Source organism: Rissa tridactyla, chromosome 10, assembly GCF_028500815.1.
Source record: "Rissa tridactyla isolate bRisTri1 chromosome 10, bRisTri1.patW.cur.20221130, whole genome shotgun sequence".
NCBI classification, from domain to species: Eukaryota; Metazoa; Chordata; class Aves; order Charadriiformes; family Laridae; genus Rissa; species Rissa tridactyla.
In genome coordinates, this window is record NC_071475.1 from 24,478,606 (window position 1) to 24,503,080 (window position 24,475).

Here is a 24,475-nt window from a genome sequence, read left to right on the forward strand (position 1 = left end):
ATGCTACGCATTTGCTACAGTACAGCAGAATAAGATCCCAGAATCAATAATACACAATTTCGCATATTTTTACCTTTGTGTTTTTCATCGTCTCCCTTTTTTTTTCTTTTTCCTATCTCAGAAATTAAATTTTTCTTTAAATACTTAAGGAAAATACTATGCAAATCACTGACACAACTATTTATAATCAACTGAAAAGATCCAAATTTTTATTTAATTACAACTAAAATTTACGTTTCCCTAAGAAACTTAAGACCAACAGAAATTTTTACGTGTTTATTTTTAAGTACTATATAAAGCATCTTTTCCGTTAAGTAGCCAGCTCACTCTAGCATCTGTAACTCAAGGAACAGGGGCACTAATCACAGAACTGACTACAAATACGTAAAAACTTGCTTAGGGAAAATACGAAGTGTGAACAAGCAATAAACAGCAAGGAGCACTTTAATCGCAAACATTTATTTTTAATAAGCCCTTGTCTGCACAGGTCACGTTGCTGGCTTGTCGAACAGCTTTTCACTGATAGTCTGTAAACCCCACCAGTATGTTAACAAGCTTGGCCAGAGGACTGCAAGAGCCTGCTAAGTGGCTCCTTTGTTATTAAAAAGGTCATACTAATACATAAATCCTATAGTCCGCCTCAGCAGATAGGGTGGTTTTTTTTTTGGTCGTTATTTCTTCTTGTTGGGGATTTTTTCAGTAAACTCAGATGACCCTAAGGCATCTCCTGAAAATCTGTTATTCTCAGAAGGCAGTTTGGAAGGGAGAGATAAGAATGCTAAAAAATAGGCCTTATTAAGGACTCAAAACCTCTGCTCTGACTCAGCAGCAGTCACAGGTGTCGTACACAAAGCAAAATGAAAAATATCTTTAAAAGCATATTTTGCTTTTGCAGCAGCCAATCACTTACAGGCCAGAGATGTATGAAAGTACTAGCATTTCCTCCTCTGCATTGGCAGAAACACGGAAAGCACGCTATGAAAGAAGTGTTAATCAAAATTTGTTCCTGGAGATGAAATCCTGAGTTACACAACAGGACAGTATTAACCCAGCCAGGTTTCCCTGTCTCTCTTTGCCCTCCTCCCCCCCGTGCAGCTCCCCATCAGAATTAAAAAAAAAAAAACAAAAACCCCACAATAAAACGCCCCAGTGCTACCAACGTACCGATCGACTTCCCTCCAGCTACGTTCCCCGTAACTAGGCTCACACACGTGTGCAGCACGTATCTGGAAGAGGAGGATTTAAACTCACTGATGGCGCAAACTCTGCCAGTAGCCGGGGACGTAACCTGGCCAAGAAGTTAAAGACAGCGCAGCTGCACCGCCAGACAGCAGTCTATACACCGATGTACTGAAGTATCTCTGATTTTTTTTCCTGCTACAAAAGAAACATCCCCTGCCCCACACCTTGCCCTGCTGAAAGTATCAGTGCCAAATGACTTACCCCTCCAAAGGCACCACCCCCATCTGCTCCTGGCATCGATTCCACCGAGCTGGTGCTGGCTATCTGAGGGAAACAGAATGACACAAACCAACTTCAACACGGACATTCTTCCTAAAGATATGAAAATATTGAAAAAGAAAACATGGCGTCATTTGCTTTCAGCCCCTCAACTGTTTTGCTTGTGAGCACACTTGGACTGCACATGTGCTCAGCCTCTCTCAAATACTGGGTTGGCTACAAAGCGGGGACTTTCCAGCCGGTGCTGCACTGCCGAGCCTGCTCCTCGCTGCAGCGAGTGCCTGGCCCCACAGCTCTGCAGAACGCCACCCGCCACCTTCTGAACTACTCCGCTGCCTCCGAGCCCTGCAAGCCAAACCAGCCAGTGTTCCGTGTAGCCAGTGGATTCTGAGGAGGAAGAATATTAACTCTGTTCAAGTAGTACTCAGTTAAGTTTTTCTTAACTGCAATACGTCTCTTCATAAAACTCTTCACAGAATCCCAGACTGGCAGGGGTGGGAAGGGCCCTCTGGAGATGATCCCGTCCAACCCCCTGCCAGAGCAGGGTCACCCAGAGCAGGTGGCACAGGAACGCGTCCAGGCGGGGTTGGAATGTCTCCAGAGACGGAGACTCCCCCACCTCTCTGGGCAGCCTGTGCCAGGGCTCTGCCACCCTCACAGCAAAGAAGTTCCTCCTCAGGTTTAGGTGGAACTTCCCATGCTCAAGTTTGTGCCCGTTACCCCTTGTCCTGTCCCTGGGCACCACTGAGAAGAGCCTGGCCCCATCCTCCTGACACCCCCCCGTTCAGTATTTAAGGACCTCCCTCCACCTGCTGGCCACACTCTTCTTGATGCCCCCCAGGATGCCGTTGACCTTCTTGGCCACGAGGGCCCATTGCTGGCTCACGGTCATCCTGTTGTCCACCAGGACTCCCAGGTCTCTTTCCACAGAGCTGCTCTCCAGCAGGTCACCCCCAACCTGTCCTGGGGGGCTCTTCATAAATGCATACTGGCATCTATATGTATTCAATATTGTAAGTATTCAATACATATAGAGAGCAAATAACAAGCTTATCTACACCAAAATCATAGGCTATATCCTAAAAGGGAAACCATCTCATCTGTCATTAATTTACAGGGAGTTTGCTAGTTTACAGGAGGTTCTCAAAATGTTCGACTCTTTACGAAAAATTCTCCTCTTATTCCCATAGATCATTCTTCCTTTGCCAATTAGACGACATCTCGTATTTCGAGATTATCCACGTCTCCAGTGCATTTTTGCACTCTAGCTTCTTTCCATTTGAAAGCAAAAAGGTTTAATCTCTGTTATTAGAAAGAACCTGAACTGTGGCTTTCAGTGAGCCACCAAATTGAAGAGCTAGTCATTCCCATACCTAGTTAGATCTATTTATCCACTAACGCAATCGAGACAACGCATCCCCTGGGGCCAGGGCTGTGCCCCTTCCCTTAACTGAAGGGAAGCATCACGTACTCAACTCTCGCCAACTATTTCTGCCTCAGCAAAAGCCCAGCAACCCTAGGGTCTCCATGTCATCTATTTCCCAGTCCTGTGGGAAGGGGTTTCTTTCCACTGGAATCCTAATCGACCCAGGTACTTAGACCCCTCTGCCTAGCAGAAGGACAACTGTGTGCCGCAACATGGGACTTGGGAAAGGAAAGGGAAAGTGTGGAGAGAAAGAGAGGTCTGAAGGAGAGAACGAGAAAAACCCCAGGAAGTTTAGGGAAAAGAGTAGATTTCTCTAGTTGCCTGGTCAGAACCCCATGCCCTTTTAATATTTCTTTGGAATAAAATACTAAAAATCAAATACTCACTACTCTTAACCTGAAAAAGATTTCTCCCCCCTATGTTACCATTACCATGCAAACTATGTCAGATTCGGTACAGAGGAAGACAGTTATACGTGTGTTTGTCAGACAGTCTCCAGTGCTAGGGGGAGGAACAGAAACGGGGGTGGGAAATAAGGATGATTTAATAGGATCTAAAAATCATGATTTAACTAACAGAAGCACTCCCAAATCTTAGGGATACCACTTGTGCAGAGCTCAGCTCTCTGTGGCACTTTTCCTTGCCACCCTTCTAATAATGCCCAAACTGGGTCCTTCCCCCACACCATGAGCCTCCAACTCTTCTGAGATGAAGCTGTAGTAAGAGAGTTCCTTTTCCTTGGGAACATTTTTAGATGGCTTGAAAAAAAGCCCTTCACATAGTTTGAAATGCTGCAGATGAAAATGGAAAACAAGGAAATGAGTGTCCTGTTTCCGAAGGAACTAAGCCACAAAAGGACCCTGAAGCTTTCTGAAGACTTCTTTAAAAGACCACCGCTATGGTCACCCTGCAGAGAGCTGACCGGCAACGACACTGAGAAGTCACCTCCTGACAGGTGAGTTTATTAATGCTGTAGATTATTGCTCACGCATAATCTTAAGAATCGGGTCAAATGTCAGATCTCTGCGCCTCCAAGAAACTGCCAAGTCTTCTGTAGGCAAATTACAGGCTCAAGATCAATCCTTAGTGCTTGATGAGCTCATTTAAGTCAGCAGGGAAGAAAAAAGCACGGTGAGAATTGTGTGCGAAGGCACGCAGTGGTCATGCAACTGAAATCAATCATAAGCACTGTAACATATCAAATGTATGGCCAAGGATGGGAGAGAAGCAATTTGGCTATTTTTTCTACAGGGTTACTGGAACCAGGGTCCAATTTCTAGTAGCTGTTACAGATCCAGCCGGGAATCCATGAGTGCATATCTATTTCTTGACTCATGAGAGCAAAAAAAGGAAGATTATTGTCATTTTTTCCTCTAAAGCACGCTGCCTAATATTCCATAAAGATGATGAGAGATGTATGGTAGATGCTGCCTACAGCAGCGCATCGCTACTAAGAATGCTCTCAGTATTTGGCCAGTTTTCCTTACTGGAAGTACCTTCAGCTCTTTATAACCGACAGCAATTTCTGCCACATTTAGCCGTGACATCAGTTTTCAAAGCTGATTATCTAGATAAGCTAATCTCCTAAAAATGCAGGTTAGCATTCAGGCATAAAAGAAATTAAGATGCATACTGCATTAATATCACAGCCAGGAGATAAACCAGACTTCTGCTCTGATTGACTTTTATGAACCAGTAGAGTATAAACATGTGGCTACAGCATTAATAGAGAAGCAAAATAAAATGGAATTTACAAAGCAAGATAATAATAATGAAGTTGAACAGACACTGTGTCTTAATTAGATAGAAAGAAGTGTGCTTATTAGCTTGCTGATTAGCAAAAGATTTCTTCCATCAGAGCATCCTGGTTCTGAAGGCAGCTACGAGTTAACTTAAAAATATAGGCACCGACTGATTGTTTTCCAATTTTTTCCGAGTATTTTTAGCTGACGAATAGTTCGTGATCAGGAAGCTACGTCATATTCTGAAAACGGCTCATTGCTGGTGGCTATCAGCAGTGGGGTCCCAGACTCTGCGGAGGTTTGTGAAGACCTCCGCTCTCAGTCTGTGATCGCTGCTGGGATGAATGGAATATCTAACACTTCTTCTGAGCCCCCTGGGAAATCAGTCAGATAAAAATCCAGCATTATTGAGTCACCGAATCAGATCTGGGAAAGGAGAGGTTCAAAAATGGTTAGGTACAAAAAAACCACCCCAAGCCAACAAAAAACCCCACCCCCCACCCCCCCATGTTTAAGAGGACAGGGAAGGGGGAAGATAAAAAGATCCCCAAGTTTAATCTCTGCAGACAGACCTTCTCTCCCTGTGCTCCCAGGATCTACCATGTTTGACCACTGACATCGCCAACACACAGGCAGCTCTGCACAAAATTCCTAAAAATTTCCCTCTCCCAGGACCTCTCCTCTTTAGCTTGTAGCAAATGACTGCGGTTAAAGTCATCACCATCATTTTCAGGCCAAATGAAGGGATACTGTCATCATCCTCACATGAATACTTCCAAAATAAAATTCCTAGCGGACACAGCGTAGAGTAACACATTACAGTTGTACAGAAACAGAACAGACTTTCAAGACTATTTTGCATATTTAGTTGAAGGATAGTCTTTTTGAAATATATTTGTTATCTATAAGACAGTATTTTAAAGATCCTTTTAAAACGCATCAATTTCCTTTCAACCCTTTAAAGCTTTTTAAATAATAATAACATAAGAAAAAATAAATAATCCCAAACTGCGTCTCTCAGGAGATGGGGAAAGGTTAATGGAGAGAATCTCCCAGGCACACAAACATCATTCCAGACAGACACCCACTCATAACATTGAAGAATTACACCTGTAATGCTAAACGAGCCACTCGTCTGGAAAACATGACTGATAGGGCTCTCGCACTGAATTACCCGGGGTAATTTATTCCACACCTGCATGGCTGAGTAACTACGACTGATACGCGTCTGAGAGGCAGAGAAATGCAGCTGACTATCACGTAATGTAATATAAAAATCAAGAAGAAGGCTACACTATTGTAAAGCCGGGTGCGTTAAGTCTAGTTTAACCGTGGGTAAAACTGTTATAGCCAAGAAGGAGAATGAAGCACTCATACTTACTGAGGAATCAGGAAGATGCTCCTCCTCTTGAGAAAAAGAGCTATTGAACGCTCTAAATGTCTCGCTGTTCTGTTTGTGCTTTTCAATTGTTGCTTGAATGACCTGAGACAAAAATTCCAGCAAAGATGAGCAGCGTCACAAAAGGAGACTGGGAAAAAGTATCTCGTAGGAAAATGGTTAGGATTACCATTTTAGTGAAAAACCCTCGGACTCGCATAAATGAAGTGGAAACTTAAAAACCTTAGTAAGTATGAGTGGTGGGGTTAACGCACTACTGTTTAAGATACAAACACTGCTATCAGACAGTGTCTCTAAAAGTCAGGCTACAAGAATTAAGGAATTATGGAATTTACGGATTTTTTTTTCAGAGTTGGAAGGGACCTCTAGAGATCATCTAGTCCAACTCCCCTGCTAAAGCAGGATTGCCCAGAGCACGTCACCCAGGGCTGCATCCAGGCGGGTCTTGAAAGTCTCCAGAGAAGGGGACTCCACAACCTCCCTGGGCAGCCTGTTCCAGGGCTCTGTCACCCTCACCGTAAAGAAGTTTTTTTCTCATATTTAATCGAACTCCCTATGTTCCTAGAATACACAAGGCAAATCTCCCACTCAGGCTCTGCTCTCGCTGGGCTTGAGGACTGCAGGGAAGGGGAACCCACTGGACGCCCTGGTGCACTGCCTGGGGACAGCGGGTCAGCACTGGGACCCACCCCGGCTGTGGCTCCACAGTTCTCCACCAGCAGCTTGGCCAGCCTGGTCTACCCAGCTTCCTCAGCCAGCCGCGTTCATTCAGAACCCCCAAAAGATAATTATAAAAACAGAAGGGGCTGACTGCATGGTGATTTCCGCCCATATCATAATGGTTTTGTATTAACCTGAATCCATTCCCTCTTCTCCTCTTCTGTCCTGTTAAAACAAAAGAAAAATAGAGAAAACATCACAATTCTACTTCCAGTATTTTCAGTAAATTGAATTCACGTCTTCTTTACAGCTTTATAACCATCAAGATTTTAGCTTTGCTATCCACTATTTTATAAACATTATTAATAACAGTAACCTCAATTATTACCAAAGGCCAAAAATACCCACAAGCGCTACTATAAACACCATAAGCATTCAATAAAGCAAATCAACATAGCACTTCAACACACTCTGACTCAGGACCAACGTATTCTCTTGTACGTGTAAGTTATAGAATCATAGGGTTGGAAGGGACCTCTGGAGATCATCTAGTCCAAGGTGCATCTCTGATGCCCATCTCCTGGTTTAAAGCCATGTTGTACCAGCACAGCCATATCCCGTAGATCATAAATGTCTACATAAATATTCACACATCTCAAAAGACGGAACAAGCACCATACCTGGCTTGTAGTTCCAGCGATCTCTTTTTTCCTGTTATTGAAAACGTATGAGCCACATTTTGCTTGGCAATTTCTTGGACCTGTAAAAAGAACACGTCAGCTTCTGACTAGTCTCCACCGTCTTTCACTCGTTTCTAATAACTTACAAATACACTCATTCTTTGAAATACTTAGTTGAAAGGATCACTCAGAATACAGTACAGAGGTAAAAAAACCCAAAGGATTATTTCCATAATTACTCGTCCTGCTACAAAACTGAATCTGTATCACTAACCAGCCCATTACAGCAGTAGGGGAAAAGGTGGCTCCTGTGTCAGCTAGGTGACAAGGGAAAGCTTTCAATCAAAGAACGTAGAGAGTCGCCGTTTTCTTACCCACCTTTGGATGATTACCTCATAACAATTCCAAAAAAAGAGACGCAAAACTGGATTTTAGAATATTATTATATTTCTACATACCTATATTGTTATATTTTTGGATTCAGAGGAGACCTGGTGCTATCGAGTGGGGAAGCATTAGAACCGGGGGAAAAGAAGAGATGCAAACCTGCAGTCCTGCGATGTCCATCTTCTCTCGAACGCTGAACTTCTGGCCGATCAGCCGCAGTTTTGGCACACAGTATAGCACCATGCTGTTGAACTGTAACAAGGGCAGATTTTAAACGGAGGGATTACATGCTGGACACAGCCTGCATTTTGACAGCTCAGGACTCTGCTGTTTTACTCTACGACGCAGTTCTCCGGAAGAGATTTAAGGAGCAAGCTAGGCTCACATATCGTCACTTGAAAGAAGTGGACAGGCAGAAACACATCAGCCAGTCACTTCCCCCTTCTCCCTGCTCTCTGGTACCAACTGGACTGCCCTGAAAGCAAACGAGCGCTACTCTCTCACGTCAGCGAGAGCTGCCCCTCTCTCGCAGCAAAGGTGCTACAGCTGGAAACGCACCTCCTCGGGCGCTTCGCAAAAACGCAGCCTCCGAGGAGGGAGACGGGAAAGACGCCTTTGGGCCTGACAAGCCATCAGCAAAGCACAGGCGTGGAAGGAGGACAGGAATCCATGAGGAAAAAGCACCAAGAGAAAAGGGCTGCTCAGAGGAAGGAGTGGCTGGGCTCAGTTGATGAAAGCTTTTTGCATTTGAAATGGGGAAGATGGAAATAATACTGTTTCACCACACAGCTTTGAAAATAAGAGAGCAACGAAAATACTCACCAGGAATAAATACCTATCCTGCGCTGTGCCATTCTTTGCTGAAAGTTTCTGAATGTGTCCTTCTTTAATGAGCTCATTGGCCGGGTTAACAATATCCTCTTCACCACCGAGTCGCTCATAGACTTCCAAAAGCTTGTGCATCTTTTCCTGCAAATACAAAACCCCCAGCAATTTAAATAAAAAAAAAAATGATTCCACTTGGTCTATTACGCACAGTATTGTTTTTCTGGCAAGTGTAAATAAATAGGAAAGAAAACAGTCTTTCACTTCTACTATAGCTTTGCATTTTCAAAAATTAATGAATACCTTTCCATACTCTGCAATACTCTTCCCCGCACTGTACTAGCCACTCATGAATCATACTTGGATTGTACCATTTTAATGATGTTTTGAGATCTATCTATTTGATATTTTCAGATATTCCTATTCAACAGTAAGTATGTATCTTTGGAAGCAATGGCATTGGGTCCAGTAAAATCAATGGCCAACTTGGAGACCAGTACACTACCAAATTGGTTCCAACATTGAATTTATTAACTCAGCTTCCACCTCACATCTCAGACTAAGATTTCTGCTACAGTATGATTGTTTCTCAGCTTCTGAGAAGTTCCGTCTCTTCTATCATTGCTGAGACAATGGCAGGTAGGTGTCCATCAGGAAGCGTGGTCATATCCTGCATTTCTAAGCTAAGTCTAAAACCTCGGCTGTATGGGGAACGCTGCAGGCCTATGCAGGGGCCTCCACGGCAAAAAGTACCTACGAAACAGGCCAGGACAAAATGCTTAAAATATAGTTTTAATGTAATTTAGTCATCCTTATGTGTTGGTCAAAATTCCTTATGAAGGGATTACTTTCTCCTCTTCAGCAAAGCACTGTGTCTACTTTGTATTAAGTTCTCCAAATATTAAAGTTCTGCACAATATTCAAGCGGACAGAGGTAAGTAGCTCACCCATTTGCAGCTGCTACAGTAAGCACTGCAGCAAGTGCTCACTATATACAAGTCAAATTAAGAAAGATGCGTAAATCTTGCTACTGAGTTAGAGCATTTGGAAAGGTTTGGCTTTCAACCATAAGCTGGACTGATGTGCTCCAAATGGCACAGTCGGCAAACGGTCAAAAAGTGACGACAGAAATCTATGCAATTACACCCAAAAATATCCCTAAGCACATCTCTAAATCATACCTCGACCTCTCCATAGCCTAGAATTTCAGGTCTCTACAAACTTTGTTTACCCCCATTTGACTCCAGAAGTTTCACCACAAGTATATAACATACCAGTTCCTGGCCTCAGCAGTTCTTCTGACCAATGATTAAAGAAATGAACAACCAAAAAAACCCACCAAAAAACCCAGATAAATCCAAATTGATAAAACAAAAATGCTGCAAAACTACACGGAAAGCAGGAAGGAGTGTGGACTGAGAACAGATAAGCAAATGACCTAAGCCCCAGAAGGCAGTAGAGTTTTTTCACCAAATGGGAAGATGAGGAAGAGAACCCGCTAATTAAAAACAAAATCCCCCCAAACAAACAAACAAAACCAAAGAAAAAAAACACCAAACCAAACAAAACCCACTGACCTTATCAAGCTATTTTTCTAAAAGAAGAAACTAGAACGCTAAGGGAGGATCCAAAATCTGAGCGACATATGCACGTCTAGGGAAAGTCGGCTTTGGAAGCAGGATTTATTTCTTCTGCTACGTCACAACAGGAGGAAGTGGCCAACAATTAATTCAAACCTCCACTAACTTTCGGAGATTTTGCTACAGCCCTTGCTTGTCTTTATGGTTCAGCTCTGACCTGGCGCAGCTCTTTGCACCATCCCACGGGGCTCTGCTGAGGCGCGCGTGCAGGACGGTGCAGCTCTCGCACCGCACTGCTCCCCAGCAGCCCGCACACCCGCACCCCCTTCTGCTGGGACAGGCAAGCTGGGAAACCACGAGGGCAAACCTGAAATTCCTATTCGGATATTAATTACAGAAGAATTCGATGCAGTAAGAAGCCCTGATTAGAGGGTATGGGTTCTTATCAATAATAAACAGAGGGTGCAAAATTATTATAGAAGCCTTTTCTAACAGGTTTTTGCATACCAATAGAAAAAGCAACTGGCTGGTGGCTTCATATTCCTGCCATCTGTGGAGATACTGTACACAGTCCCCAGCAAAATAGTTGCTACTTGGGGAGGAGTTGTTCCAGGCCCCAAACCAGGAAAATTTCCACCAAAATATGTCCTTATCAAGAGCATACGCTAGACTCAAATAGAAATAGATGGTTTCAAAACTGGTTTTCACTGAGACATCCTGAAAATACACCGACATCAGCTGGTTACCGAGACATACTGGAAATACCCAGACATCAGCTGGTTAGTTCCCCGTAGCAGTCACAGGAAGCGTGGTCTCATGGTGTCCCCGCCAGCAGGGTCTGATACAGAAGGGGATGTAAACCTTGCACCCACAAACGCTCAGTCAGCGTTAAGCCTAATCAACATACAAGCTCCTGGGGCACTTGGGTACACAAAAGGGATAACATCTGTAACTACAAAGCCCATTTACTTTAATGGCAGTGTACTAGCTGTTCTGTACGTAAAACACGTGCTAATGTTCAAAATCTCCACCATCTCAGACTGTCCAGCTTTAGAAGTATAGCTTCCCAAAGCTACTGACACACAGTAAATGCACACTCTGTGCCTTTAAAATGATCCAAAATCAAACTGAAACAACCTCCAGTTTGATGTAGTCCTGTAGGACTAAAAAACAGCGTGAAAATCTGCAAGGACACCTTATGAATGGACCTAACTGGAATACGTTCAACTTCTTTCAATGAAAAGCAAATACTGAGTTTTACGAAGACCCCCCTTTTCAAGGAGGACCACTGGGTCCTTAGAACAAGGAAAACGACATTTAGGGCCAGTAACCCGTGGTAACGACAACAGGATCATTTATGATAACGAGAACTCAGATATCCAACTAATGTTTAAAGCCTGACTCACTGTATTTAAAAATTCTCCCCAGCCTACTTTACCGAGCCTATTGCAATGGGGGACCGTTGGTTCAACCAGGCGTTTCAGTCAGATTACAACTCCATTAGGCAATTTCTACTCACCATCTTTCGGATGGCTGCGTTTGAATGGTTTGCTGCCGTAGATATGAGCTCCAGCGATTCTGCAAATAAAGGTAGCAACAGTTACGCATTCTCTAGATTATATCCGTTGATAGCACTGTGGGGTTTGCTTTTACCTCCCTGATTAGTGCTTTTGCTACAAAATCGCTGTTACAAAAGCAAGAACTGTATTTTTTCCTTCCATAAACTAACAGGAATGCTTATAAGCAGTTATAAACACACTCACTTCTGCATGTTCAGCTGGTCCATGTGCATCTAAATGTTTAGTCTTTCTCTCCTAAAAGTCCAGGCAAGCCAAGGCTCATAGTGACAAAAAAATCCACCTTCTAGGAATCAACCTACTAAAAGTTAACTTAAGTATCACTTAAGTCTTCACAAGAACGTTTTTAAGAATGTTTTCCTAAAACCGTATGCTTACAGTAACAACCCGTTTTGGTCAACACCACAAACTCCTAGAAACCACCAGGAGTCCCTTTCTCCTGTATCTCTGTGTTAACAGAACCTAACCTGCTTTCCTAGGGAAACATATACATTAAAGGCTATTTTTATTTTCTTTCTCTGGCTATCGCAAGGATGTCCTTCTGTATTTGTCCTTGGCCATGTAATGGATTAAATAAAAATGCCAGATGTTCTACCATTACAAACTTCAATATTTTCTCATTGTTTATTTGCCAAAGCTCCCTTCATTCCTGGTGCTGCCATACCAACCCTTTTCTTCTTTACTCTAAGAGCATTCAAAATCCCTTTGTGCTACATTTGGGAATAATTTGATTAATTCAAATCTCCATTTCTACCATAGCCCCAGTTGAAAGTACTTGAACACATAAAGAAAAAACTCTCCAAGATTTTATTATGCTCATTAGACAGTGAGGAGTTTCCATGTACTTTCAGCATCTTTCCTGTCTGGAGACTCTTCTGGAAGTTTCTTTAAATAGTCCTTTAGGAGAAGCTCATAACGAGGAATCCTTTGCACTGGTTCAAGCATGTGATGCTGTAATGTCAGGTTTCCACACACCTCCTGTTTCTGTAATGGAGAGAAAACAAGCACAGAAGGGTTTGGTTTTGTCCTGCCTTTAGTGTTAAACAGCAATGAAAAATGACCTTTCACATACAGTTAGAGGAGTGTAAAACATCATCTCAAGCTATCATAGAATCACAGGCTCATTTGGGTTGGAAAAGACCCTTAAGATCATCAAGTACAACCATAAATCTAACACTACACAGTCCGCCACTAAACCATGTCCCCCAGCACCACATCTACGCGTCTTCTAAACACCTCCAGGGATGGTGCCTCAACCACCTCCCTGGGCAGCCTGTTCCAAAGCTTGACAACCCTTTCAGTGAAAATATTTTTCCTAATATCCATCCTAAACCTCCCCTGGCGCAACTTGAGGCCGTTTCCTCTTGTCCCATCGCCTGTTCCTTGGGAGAAGAGACCGACCCCCCCTGGCTACCCCCTCCTTTCAGGGGGTTGCAGAGAGCGAGAAGGTCTCCCCTCGGCCTCCTTTTCTCCAGGCTGAACACCCCCAGCTCCCTCAGCCGCTCCTCACAGGACTTGTGCTCCAGACCCCTCACCGGCTCCGTTGCCCTTCTCTGGACACGCTCCAGCACCTCAGCGTCTTCCCTGTGGTGAGGGGCCCAAAACTGGACACAGCCCTCGAGGTGGGGCCTCACCAGTGCCCAGCACAGGGGGACCATCACTTCCCTAATCCTACTGGCCACACTGTTCCTGACACAGGCCAGGATGCTGTTGACCTTCTTGGCCACCTGGGCACACTGCTGGCTCATATTCAACTGCCATGGACCAACACTCCCAGGGCCTTTTCGGTCTGCACCTCTCCAGCCACTCTGCCCCAAGCCTGTAACGCTGCATGGGGTTCTTGTGACCCACGTGCAGGACCCGGCACTTGGCCTTGCTGAACCTCACACCATTGGCCTCGGCCCATCCATCCAGCCTGTGCAGATCCCTCTGTAGAGCCTTCCGACCCTCCAGCAGATATCAGAGCTGACAGGTTTCACCTTTGTCCCACGTCTGGCATTTTCTGCAGATACGCAAGAATCTTTTAGATTTCGCGTGTTTCTTCACAGGCTCAAAAGAGCTCTTCCCATCCATAGCCCTCTGCAGTGCTTTTCCCCCCAAAGACTACATAAAATTCGAAACCCCACAGGGACATATTGCTTCCTAGAGCTTACTGTACGAGCAGCACATACACTGTTCCCACACCACCTCTGAAGAAGGAGCTGCCTCAAATTCTCTTTTTTTTTTTTTCCACTTGAACAAGAAGGGGGGTAGGTTTGAGACTGATTACACTAAATTTTACCCAATAATGCACCGATCTCTGCTTGCAATGGTACTGAGTGTTGTGATGTACTTATTTTCAAAGGATCCCTACGAAGTGAAGGGATATTTCTATTTAAAAGAGGGGAAGAGAAATGAGAAACACAGTAAGAACAAGTAAGTTGTTTTAAAGCACACAGGAAGTTTCTGTTAGCGATGTAATCTGACTCCCGAATCCCACACCAGAATGTTAACCACATACATACACACACGCGCTCTTCTCCATAGCATTGTTTTTACGTCAGCTCGCTAATGCTGCGTCTTGGCCTGTGTAAGCAACCCCTCAACAACCACATTAATTTCAGTATGCTTTTCTCAGAGAAAGGCGCTTGTTTCATGTATTTGCCATATTACAGCCCACACTGCTGACTCGCACGATTCTCCAAGCAAAGCCTGGAGATAATGAGATGAATGTCCGATAGAAAAATATTCGCTGTCCTTCCAGAAATTCAAAATTTGCTTTTAAAAATATCTTGTCATGCTGTAGCAGAGTGAGCAGTTATTTCTGTTTATAGGAGATGAAGTGAATTTATTAGGTCTCAGAGTTTTATAGCACCACGTTTCCCAGAAAATACAACTGGGGTGGAAAGAATCAGAGATTACGGGAAGAACTAAAAAGGACACAAAACTGCACTACTGCGTATTAGCACTCGGTTTATATTTCCAAATCCAGTTACTATAACCTTCTCCTTTGTCTTTTTATTCCTGCAATAGGATGAACCCTAACACTGAACAGCAACAGGGAAGCAGAGAAGGAAGTCACCTCAAGGCTCACATCAGCTGTATTCACGTGCCAAGTGTATCCTCTCTAAAAAGTCAGCAGTGACAAAATAAATTATTCCCAATAGGAAAAGCTTAATGCTATGCAATTTTTAAAAGTCTATAGAGAGAGTTTACACTGCAATTCAAATGACTTTACTAGAGGAAGGATAGATGTTTATTTTGTGTTTCATTCATGCAACAATCCAAAACACAGAAATCACAGAATCCCAGACTGGTAGGGTTGGAAGGGACCTCTGGGGATGATCCCGTCCAACCCCCTGCCAGAGCAGGGTCACCCAGAGCAGGTGGCACAGGAACGCGTCCAGGCGGGGTTGGAATGTCTCCAGAGACGGAGACTCCACCACCTCTCTGGGCAGCCTGTGCCAGGGCTCTGCCACCCTCACAGCAAAGAAGTTCCTCCTCAGGTTTAGGTGGAACTTCCCATGCTCAAGTTTGTGCTTGTTTCCTCTTGTCCTGTCAGTGGGACATACATATTTAAAAGTACTTAAGGGATGGCATAAGGAGAAAGGCGACAGAAGAAAAGTCCTAATGAACTCAACAAGTTTTGGCCCCAGTAGGTAGATGTGAACCAAACAGAAAGTATGTCTATCTTCAAGGTCAGATAAAGTAAACTTCATAAGCCATTTTAAGTACCATGTGATCTTTGTTTTCTGTTTTCCCTAGTTTAGCATAATTAATAATTGTTAATGCCTTCAGCTGCATAACTATTCCATGAACAGCTTAGGTGGACAGTGCGTTACTGCAGGATCACAACAGATTTCAACTGGTATTTTGAAAAGTGACCGTGGGTTTTGGTAGCACTCAGACAGGTCAGATGAGTGCACTAAGTGTTCTGGGTCCAGCCTTTGCCTCCTGCAGGTACAGTCACTGACAGAAGCAAAAGGTGCTGTGATGTTGCTGCTAAAATAACCCGCAGTGAAATACTGCCATCAGTAGGCTTCAGAATCGCATCTCCTATATGCAGTGCCTGTGTTCTTCCTACCTGTCAAAGTTTTGCTCAAGCAACAGCAGAAATACTCATGGTCTCGGACAGCTGCAGACCAGTTTTGCAGACTGACAGCTAGCACAACTCATTTGTGTTTGTAGCTTGGTGGTGAGAAGAGACAGATGAGTTTTAGGGCGGGCAGATGTCTGCGCTGTAGGGAAAACAGTCACTAACTGATTTTCACTTCAGAAAGCCACGTCAGTGGCTTGGCACAAACTGAAGACAGCAAAACGCCCGTGTGCTTTTTTTCAGTGCTTGCTGCACAGAGCCTCGGTGGGAGCAGGCCGGGTTCAGGCAGAAGGTGGTTAAGACAAGGCCACGTGGAGCGAGAGCCCGGTAGGAGAGGACCTTCCCCAGTTCCTGCTCCTCCAAGCTTCTGCCCGAGTCTCACCGGCAGCCCCGACCCTCCGTGCAGGGCCTCTCCTCTCCCCCTCTCCCAGCCTGCTGGGGGATTACTTGATTCCCGACAGCTGGCCCGGCCACAATCCTCCCATTTAGGGCAGGCAGCTGCGCTCCCTCCTCAGCTTAACCCGCTCCCTGCCAGCCCTCCCCGGGGACGGGGCCTGCGTCCAGGCCCGGCAGAGGCCTGCTGCATCCCCTCAGCTGGCCTAGGGCCTGAGGGGGAGAGAGGGGTTTTACGGATACGCCGGCATAAACAGAGTTCTTCCCAACCCCCCCTCCCCGCACAGCTTTTTGTATAATTAAGAGAAAACACATGAAAATCCAGGCTAAGCATCCTCCCGTGGAGCCGCGATCCCCGAGAGCCGTGTGCCACTTTGTGAGCCTCGGAAAAATGAGACGAAGAGCAGACGCTGCCAGTGATAGCCGGAACTCAAACACACCCAGCTCAGAAGGAAAAATGTATTTATTAAAAAGCAAATTAGTAAATGGGGAAGATAAATCAAAAGGAGTTTATAAATGGACATGTTTGCAGTCTGAATTGCCGGACCAACGGCAAAGTTTCATTCTGCACTTCTGCTACTCCTCTTAAATATGTGAGTGGAGAAAAAGCTATCTATGTGAAAAATCTGTGTCACAAAGCAAAAGAGAAGAAAGGACGGCCGCTAAAATTGTATATTTTTACTATTACAGCAGTATTGTCTTGTAGCTAAACACTGTGTTTCGTGCACTGGAAAAAAAAATAAACTCACACAAATAAATTATGATCTCCAAGCCATATTATGCCAATTAAGAACTTACCTGTATGTTCTGAACAACGTCTTTGAATGGAGAGGACCTCTGCATACATGTGTTCACCATGTCCATTGCCCTGTCAAAGTTCTTTACGTATTCTCCATACATCTTCAGAAAAGGAGCCAGTTTCTGTAGGATATCTCCTAGCCGTGGGTTGACATTCCTATAGGAAAGAGACAGCTAAGTACTGAAGTCTCTGGAAATCAACACTGTCTTCAGAGAGAAAACACAACTGGAAGACTTTCACAGTTGTCTCCCGCATGCACAAGCACTTACACACATGTGCAATGAAGATATTTCAAGCTAAGTTTAGTTTAAAGTAATCTATATCGTACCCTAGATGAAACCTTAAACACTCATCCAGATGTACAAAGGATGGTATTTCTGCCCCCACCGTCACTCTTAAGTGCAGATCAGAGTCAAACTGACTACGCGTCGTTAAAGAAACATCTATCTCTCCTGTCCAGCACAAAATCTTGTGGGAAACTTTTACTTTTTAAAAATAATCTTTTCTACAATAGCCCAACATGTGAAGAGGTTTTAATGCAAAGAGATGGCTCGGTTCAGCTGGGTGGTCCCGCGGGGGCCCGACATACGTTCACCAAGAGCCCCCCTCGGGCTGGGAGCAGCAGCAGCAACACATCTTTGCCTCCTCCAAATTTACGGCCAGGCAGAGCGCCAGCCGTTTTACCCCCAGCTTTTTTCTCCTGCTGAACTCGTGACTTTGCAGGCTGACCGCAGTAGACCCCCTTTAGCCACTTAACGAGCTTCTGCCTTTTTCTGACTTCCCAACTCTCCAGTTTTCCCCCCCTTTTTATAATAGCTGTCCCTGTAAACGCGAGTCAGGTGCAAAGGTGCTGACACTCATTTATTCCTTCTGGTTATTGATGAACTATGTGAAGACCGGACTCAGCCAAGGCTGATGTGAACTCTGGTCTTGTCTTCATCATTGAGGGTGCTTGGAAAGGTGCCACGTGAGCAGTACCTGCACCCTCCACTGCAGGACACTCTTGGCAGCCAGTGTGTCATTTCAAATCCAGTTTCCTAGAGCTGCCTTACCATTAACGCTTCTCGCTAGTGCTGCATTTCTGCATCATCTGCAACTGACTACAGTCGCAATTGGTATTTGGCCATTGATACTCACTGAAAAAAACAACCAACCCACATAGATTTTCTTAAAGAAACTACATATACACTGCAACCAATAATATTGATTATGTCCTAGAACAGAAGGCCAACAAATTCTGGAGTAAAAACTTGTGCAACGCTGTGGTGCTCAACAACAGAAGCAGCTGCATAACAGACATAAGCAGATTTAGAGATATGAAGTCATCTATCTCATCTGTCCAGATTTCCCATTGGTTTGCTGTTATAATGCTAATTTTAACATTCAATTAAATTTTATATAACTATAACAAAATTCATCAAAGCAAATCGGAAACGGATGTTTCTCATGAAGTCTCCAACATGGCATGCAAAGTCTAGACTGTGACATGACGGTGCGTTTTCCTTCTTAAAGAAGTAATTGCGCTTCTTTTAATACACCGCAGTGGGGCCAAAATACTTCACAAATGGGGCCAAAATAAGCAATTTTCTTCCTTCCTAGTACTGCAATTTCATAGTACAATAATAAGAGACTGGAAATACAGTAAGGAAAACAACTCGGGCAATACTTTGGGCTGAAAAAATTCTCACAATATACTCCAGAAATTCTGAGTACTCAGGTCCATTCCTGTATTCAAAAATGCATAAGAGACTCCATACTAATGCATTAAATAACAAGCAAACTACTGCATTAAACAATTAAAATCTTTGGAATTAGACCAGGCCTTACGGTTGCCACAGTTTCTTGAAAACATATTTTTGAAATAATTGTAATGACAGTTACCCACCATTCCTGTGTAATTCTTGTTTTGAGCTCAGGAAGAAGAAATTGTCCGTGGAAACAATAGATGGAAGAAATATTTGAAAAGATGCCCGTTATCACGTCAGATGAGATACCCGCTTCTGACAACTTAGTGCAAAAAACCTGCATGAGACAACAAGACAGGATCACCATCCATTTACAAAAAACAATCCTAGACACACGGGTTGGAGATTGCCATATTAGAAAGCTGAGTGCTTCAGAACACAGCTACCGTTTTTGACTGCTGGTAGTCACTCCTTGGGGTCTTTCGGGAGGTTCACAAAACGTAAGCCCACTGTCAATTAGGGTTAGATTTATGACTGTGGGCCACAGAGGTAAATTACAAAAATCTGAGGGGTGAGCTGAAAAAGATTGAAACTACTGAGAAGATCAGGGAACTCGTATTCGGGAGCGCAAGTTGCACAGAACAAGCAGTCCCTGAACAGCACTTATTCCTATTTACGCGAAGCAAAACAAACCATATCATTATTTTGTTTCTCTGTGGGAAAAATTACACTGTACTGAACAAAAGGGAAAGACACACCCTAGATTTCTAAGGTCCTGAAACAGTCTCTGCTCATCCAAAGCAAACACTGGAAAGTCTTCCATAGAGGTCCTAGAGCGGAGGGTAGAGGGCTCTGCAAGTTACAGCTTCTACCAAGTTTCCTGGCAAGGTGACAATTTTATTTTCTTTTTCTTCCTAATTTTTAAAAACCCTTCATTAGCAACGTGACTCATCCTCATTTTTACTTCTCTCCTGCACATTCGTGTATTTTTTCTTTGAGATAATTATAGAAATGCCCAAACCGTGCAGATATATATGCAGAAGAAAAGTTCAGACTCATCACACCAGTTTTACCCTATCCCCACGTGTAAACATGATGGACACCAATTACGAAACACAGTGGGTAAAAAAAAAAAAAATAAAAAAAATTGCTGTGAGGATGAGGCTGACCCATGTGGCCTGATTTTAGTAAAACTCAAACCTCTCGCACATTACAGAGCAGTCACGGATTTCATCATTTCCCAGTGCCTTCAGCGTTCCCCGTGATTTCCTCTCCACGTACGCTCAGGGAGGAACCGAATGCTGATGGCGTCTGTATCCTGGGCTGCTGCTTTGCCATTCCTCTTTCTGACATCCTAATCCTCATCTCAGGCAACCCACTTGCCAAAAGCCTACCTCTGGGAGGCACGGCACGCAGCCTGGCAAGCAAACTCCATTTTCACACTATCGGGCTATAGGTTAGGGGATGAACAGGAGACACCATTGCTGCTCACGGGAAAGAAAGCAGAGTTTATTCAAAATGTCATTACCTGGTCCAACAGATGGAGTCTTTTAACATACGCTTCTTCTGTATGGAGCAGTTCATTTGCGATGTTGAATAGCTTTTGGGGCTCTGTACACTGAAAAATAAGTTACACACATAACACAATCCATCTGCACTTACAAACCCAAGTTTCACCAACTGTTCTTTTTTCCATTTTCTCGGTGGGCTCAACTCCCTGCCAGTAGAGAAGCCTGAAGTGAAGGAGGTTAACACATTTCAGAACCTGCTCCGCGTCCCTCACCAAAGGATCAGTCTGCTCCATAGACATTTTTAAAGCTATTTGCTGAAAGAGCAATTACTAATGCAGTCAATGGCCAGGACGTCACTTTAGTTCATTATGTTTTTCTATAAAGAACCAGAAACATCCTCCCAATCTGCAAATACGTCTAGCCTATTTGGTAACTAAGGCACTAAACTATAAATCAACTGTTCTCCTTTTTGGATTCAGGTCCTGTGACTAAAAAGAAAACTAGAAACCAGACCTGTTTGGCCACAGATTTCTCTCCCTGGCCGGCGCAGCATTAGTCTCTATGGCATATTCCTAAGATTTCTGTGCAGCTTTGAACACCAGCCAATCCCCTGGAAAGAATTTCCAGCAATGTAACTCAGGTCATTCAGTGAAGTCTTTCATTAAGCTCATTTAAAAAAATAGTATCAGAAAGGACTAATTGAAAAACTTGAACGCAGTTACGAAGCACCGACTTCATTCACAGCTTAGCCAAAAGCTACGCAGGCTCTTTGCTCTCTAAGTACTTAAAAATATGTGAATGATTAGGTTACAGGCTTTAGCTTTCTGACAAACTCTAGGTATCTTTTTAAGGGTCTAGACTTGAAACGCCATGCTTACGCATAACCAAAGCAAAACTAGGGTCCAGAACTGAGGGCTGGCTGGTTCGTGTTCAGGAACACAAACATCCAAAAGGGGGCCGCAAGGATGATCAAATGTAGGGAAAATTTACCAGGATGGATCTGGAAGAACAGGACAACTGTGATGAAGACAAGAGAGAGGTACAAACGATTAACGGAACAGAGAGCATCAACTGGGTGCAATTTCCCCGTCTTTCTTCCATGGGAAAACTAAAGAGCATCAAATAAAATTACGGAGGTGCTGCTTCAAGACCAAGAGCTGTGTCCTCGAGCAACATGTCACGGCAGAGGGTAAACCTTCATGCAGGTTCACAAAAGGACTGGACAAATCCATGGAGTAAAAGTCCAGCTGAATTCTATTAAACACAGAGGGCTGTTTCCAGCTCAGGAAGCACCTGGGTCCCTTACCAGCGACACCAACGTCTATCCCAAATCTCTGTGCACTTGCTACAATTTCTGGCAGGCATTTCTAGACATAACCCTGGCTGGCCACCATCAGACTGTTAGAAAACAACAATTAAATGCTCTCTTTAAGCTTTTTTGACATCTCCTTGTTTTGTTTCTAAACAAAGCTGGCGAGAAAAATTTAAATAAACCCTCCCCACATTTAGGCAAACTGCAGTACAACCGAAAGACCTCGAAGATCTTTCAAAGCTAGCCGTGAATTCAAACAAACCAGACCCACAGTTATCCTACACGAAATGAGGTACCACTTAGCACGAAGTACCGACACTTCTGGGATATAAGTATTAATTGAAGGAAGGCGGATAGCTTTTCTGGATTTGAAACAGCATTGCTCTTCCCTTAAAGCAATCCCTCTCTTTCTAGGCACAAACCTGGAGACAGGCAACCACGCCACGGATAAAACTTTAACCCGTACTCTGCCTACCTGCTACTCAAAATTATTTCAAGCAAACTCAAAAACTCTTTTAAGCTATTCTAACACACTACGCGACAACCTGTTTCATTCATTCATGTGATATATATTAATATTTAGGGGGAAAGAAAAAAAATAAATCACAGCGCAACAAAGCTTTGAACTTGTTACAAGCAAATGCAGCATACTGCAGCTTATAATGAAGTTCATTGCTGGCCGCCCAAATTCCCAGTAACTGCGAGGGTCTCTCGTTGAGAACGGATTTATTTGCCAGTTTTGCTGGATGCAGAAGAGCGCCGGAACGAAAGGCACTGACGTAATCAGGCCGGCATGCCAGCCACCATGAGCATCCTTTGATTTGTTTGAATTCAGAATTTGAAAAATAATTATTTCCAACCAGATACATTTTTTTCTCAGAAGTAAATCTTTACATAGCACAGGCACTTTTTAACCTTCTGACCTTCACCATCTGCAACTCAGTTTATATTTCACAAAAACTTGCTGACATCTGCTTAAATACCAAACAACGGCTGAACAGACTCTCAGCTTGAGCTCGGTTTTAAAGCGCGACTCTATCTTCATTTGCTGTCTCTGCTACCGGCAGAGATACGCATGTTTTTCGGACTAATTTGCAACACATTTGCCTTTCAATGGGCATAATGTTTTAAATGAAACAGTAGATTAATTAAATGTGAGGCGGTCCTATTCTTCTAACCTTATTTTTGTGCCATGGCAGGATAGCTTTAACAGAGCCTGAGCCGCAATTCAGTTCACTATGAACAAGATATTTCATGGTCTATGTTTCTAAAGGAAAAGTAAAACAAATTTGCAGACTCAAATGTGGACTATATTCCTTCACGTAACAGTCTCATTTAAGTCTTTAAGCCACACCAGTGAAGCATATTTAACTTTACTGATGAAGCCCTGGAAAAACAATGTTCCGTTCATGAAGCACATAAATGACATAGAAATGTCAAATATTTGTACTCTTCCACCCTGTGCAGATTTTAGGCTGTGCCGGTCTTGTAAATGTATTTCCCTCCTGCTTTGCCCAACGCGCTTGCTGGGTGACTGCTCGGCATGGCCACGGCAGGTGAGGACTGTCCTCCCCGGCCACACGCGACAGCCGGACATCTACCGCAGAGTCCTGTTAAAGCAGTTTAGCTGGCGGGGTGACAAGGAAGATGAGAAAAGGGAAGCAGTAGGTGTTGACTTCATGACACAGGAAGCTCACTCCAGCGCTCGAAGCAGCAGGCGCGCGATGCTCTTTCACTTCTTTGTGGAAGGTTCAAAAATTCATTTCCAGCTGTAGCCGTCCATAAAACTTTTTAAACAAAAAGGAAACGCCAGCCTGAGAACAAGCAGAACCAGCTTCTCATAAAGGTCAGATTCACATCTGCGGTGGGAATATGTTCGCACCTGAAACACCCCAGTCCCAGATATGAACTGGGAACTGGCACACGCCGAGCAGATTTGGGCATGCAAGTGGCCACAAGTGCATCAGTGCTTCCTGCGAGCCCACTCACCGAGCCGGCTGGGCACCGGCCCAGCACACCTGGGCCACAGATTCATGCATGTAAAGACTGACCCGGCCATCGGGAAAAGCACATTTGAAATAAAAATCTCAAGTAAAAAACAAAGGCTTGATGGGAGAAAACTTGCAGCAACCATTTTTCATACAACTGGTTGTGCACAACCATATTCAGTTAGCATCTCTATCACAAGAGGCTTTCGGTGAATTTTGCACGAAAGCTGCTGGGTTACAGCTTAGGTTAAAATCATACACAGTTGTTATGCTTTAAAACCCCACCAGTCACCCCTACAAAGAATGCAGAAAGTCCCAGAAAGATTACAGACAACTTCCTACTCAAAAATGCTGAAAACAATATGGAAAAGTTATCCTCTGCTTAGCTGTCGTCTTTGTTGTATTGAGATCTCATTTTCCCTAGGGTATTTAAAAAAAAAAAAAAAAAAAAAAAAAAAAGACGATGAGAACATATCTCATTTTTCTTAACCAGCATTATGACTAAACCATTGACCTATGCAAATTTTTTTTCGGAATTACACGGAGATAATCTTACCCAAAGGTCTGACTTGCAGGACTGCAGGCCAAATCCTCCAACACAAACTGTACAATGAAAGCCGAAGTGAAATTCCAGCTACATACAGGCAGAATGGAAGTGTGTGTCAGGGACTGTATAAGGCCCACGTGGGACTTCGTTATTACTATTTTACCCAGCAGGAAGGAGGACAGATGGAGAAAGGCATTTTTTGGTGATTACTAATGAGAACATATTACTCTTAGTGAAAAATATCTCAACAAAAAGATATGAGGAAGCGTTAGCCATCTCAGAAGCATTACTCCATTGCTCCCAGGCAGTCATCAAAAGCCCTGGGTATATGACTACAGCGCATGACAGCCCCTCAGTCTCACTTCTCTGTCATTTCTTTTTTTTTTTGTAACCATCAAGGCTAACATGCCTCAGTTCTTGGAGCTCCT

General features: G+C 43.8%; 1 protein-coding gene across 5 annotated transcripts in view; it reads right to left on the bottom strand.

Moving 5' to 3' along the window:
• FGD3 (FYVE, RhoGEF and PH domain containing 3) overlaps positions 1 to 24,475 on the bottom strand; it is a 120,058-nt gene that overhangs the window by 23,321 nt on the left and 72,262 nt on the right. For all 5 annotated transcript variants that reach the window (XM_054216125.1, XM_054216124.1, XM_054216127.1 and 2 more), the window contains 11 exons: positions 20,218 to 20,307; positions 18,890 to 19,026; positions 17,004 to 17,160; positions 12,583 to 12,721; positions 11,680 to 11,738; positions 8,578 to 8,724; positions 7,915 to 8,007; positions 7,369 to 7,448; positions 6,883 to 6,913; positions 6,011 to 6,112; positions 1,444 to 1,506 (listed from right to left, as the gene is read on the bottom strand). In XM_054216125.1, the coding sequence (XP_054072100.1) occupies positions 1,444 to 1,506; positions 6,011 to 6,112; positions 6,883 to 6,913; positions 7,369 to 7,448; positions 7,915 to 8,007; positions 8,578 to 8,724; positions 11,680 to 11,738; positions 12,583 to 12,721; positions 17,004 to 17,160; positions 18,890 to 19,026; positions 20,218 to 20,307 (1,098 nt within the window). The remainder of the gene's footprint in view (positions 1 to 1,443; positions 1,507 to 6,010; positions 6,113 to 6,882; positions 6,914 to 7,368; positions 7,449 to 7,914; positions 8,008 to 8,577; positions 8,725 to 11,679; positions 11,739 to 12,582; positions 12,722 to 17,003; positions 17,161 to 18,889; positions 19,027 to 20,217; positions 20,308 to 24,475) is intronic.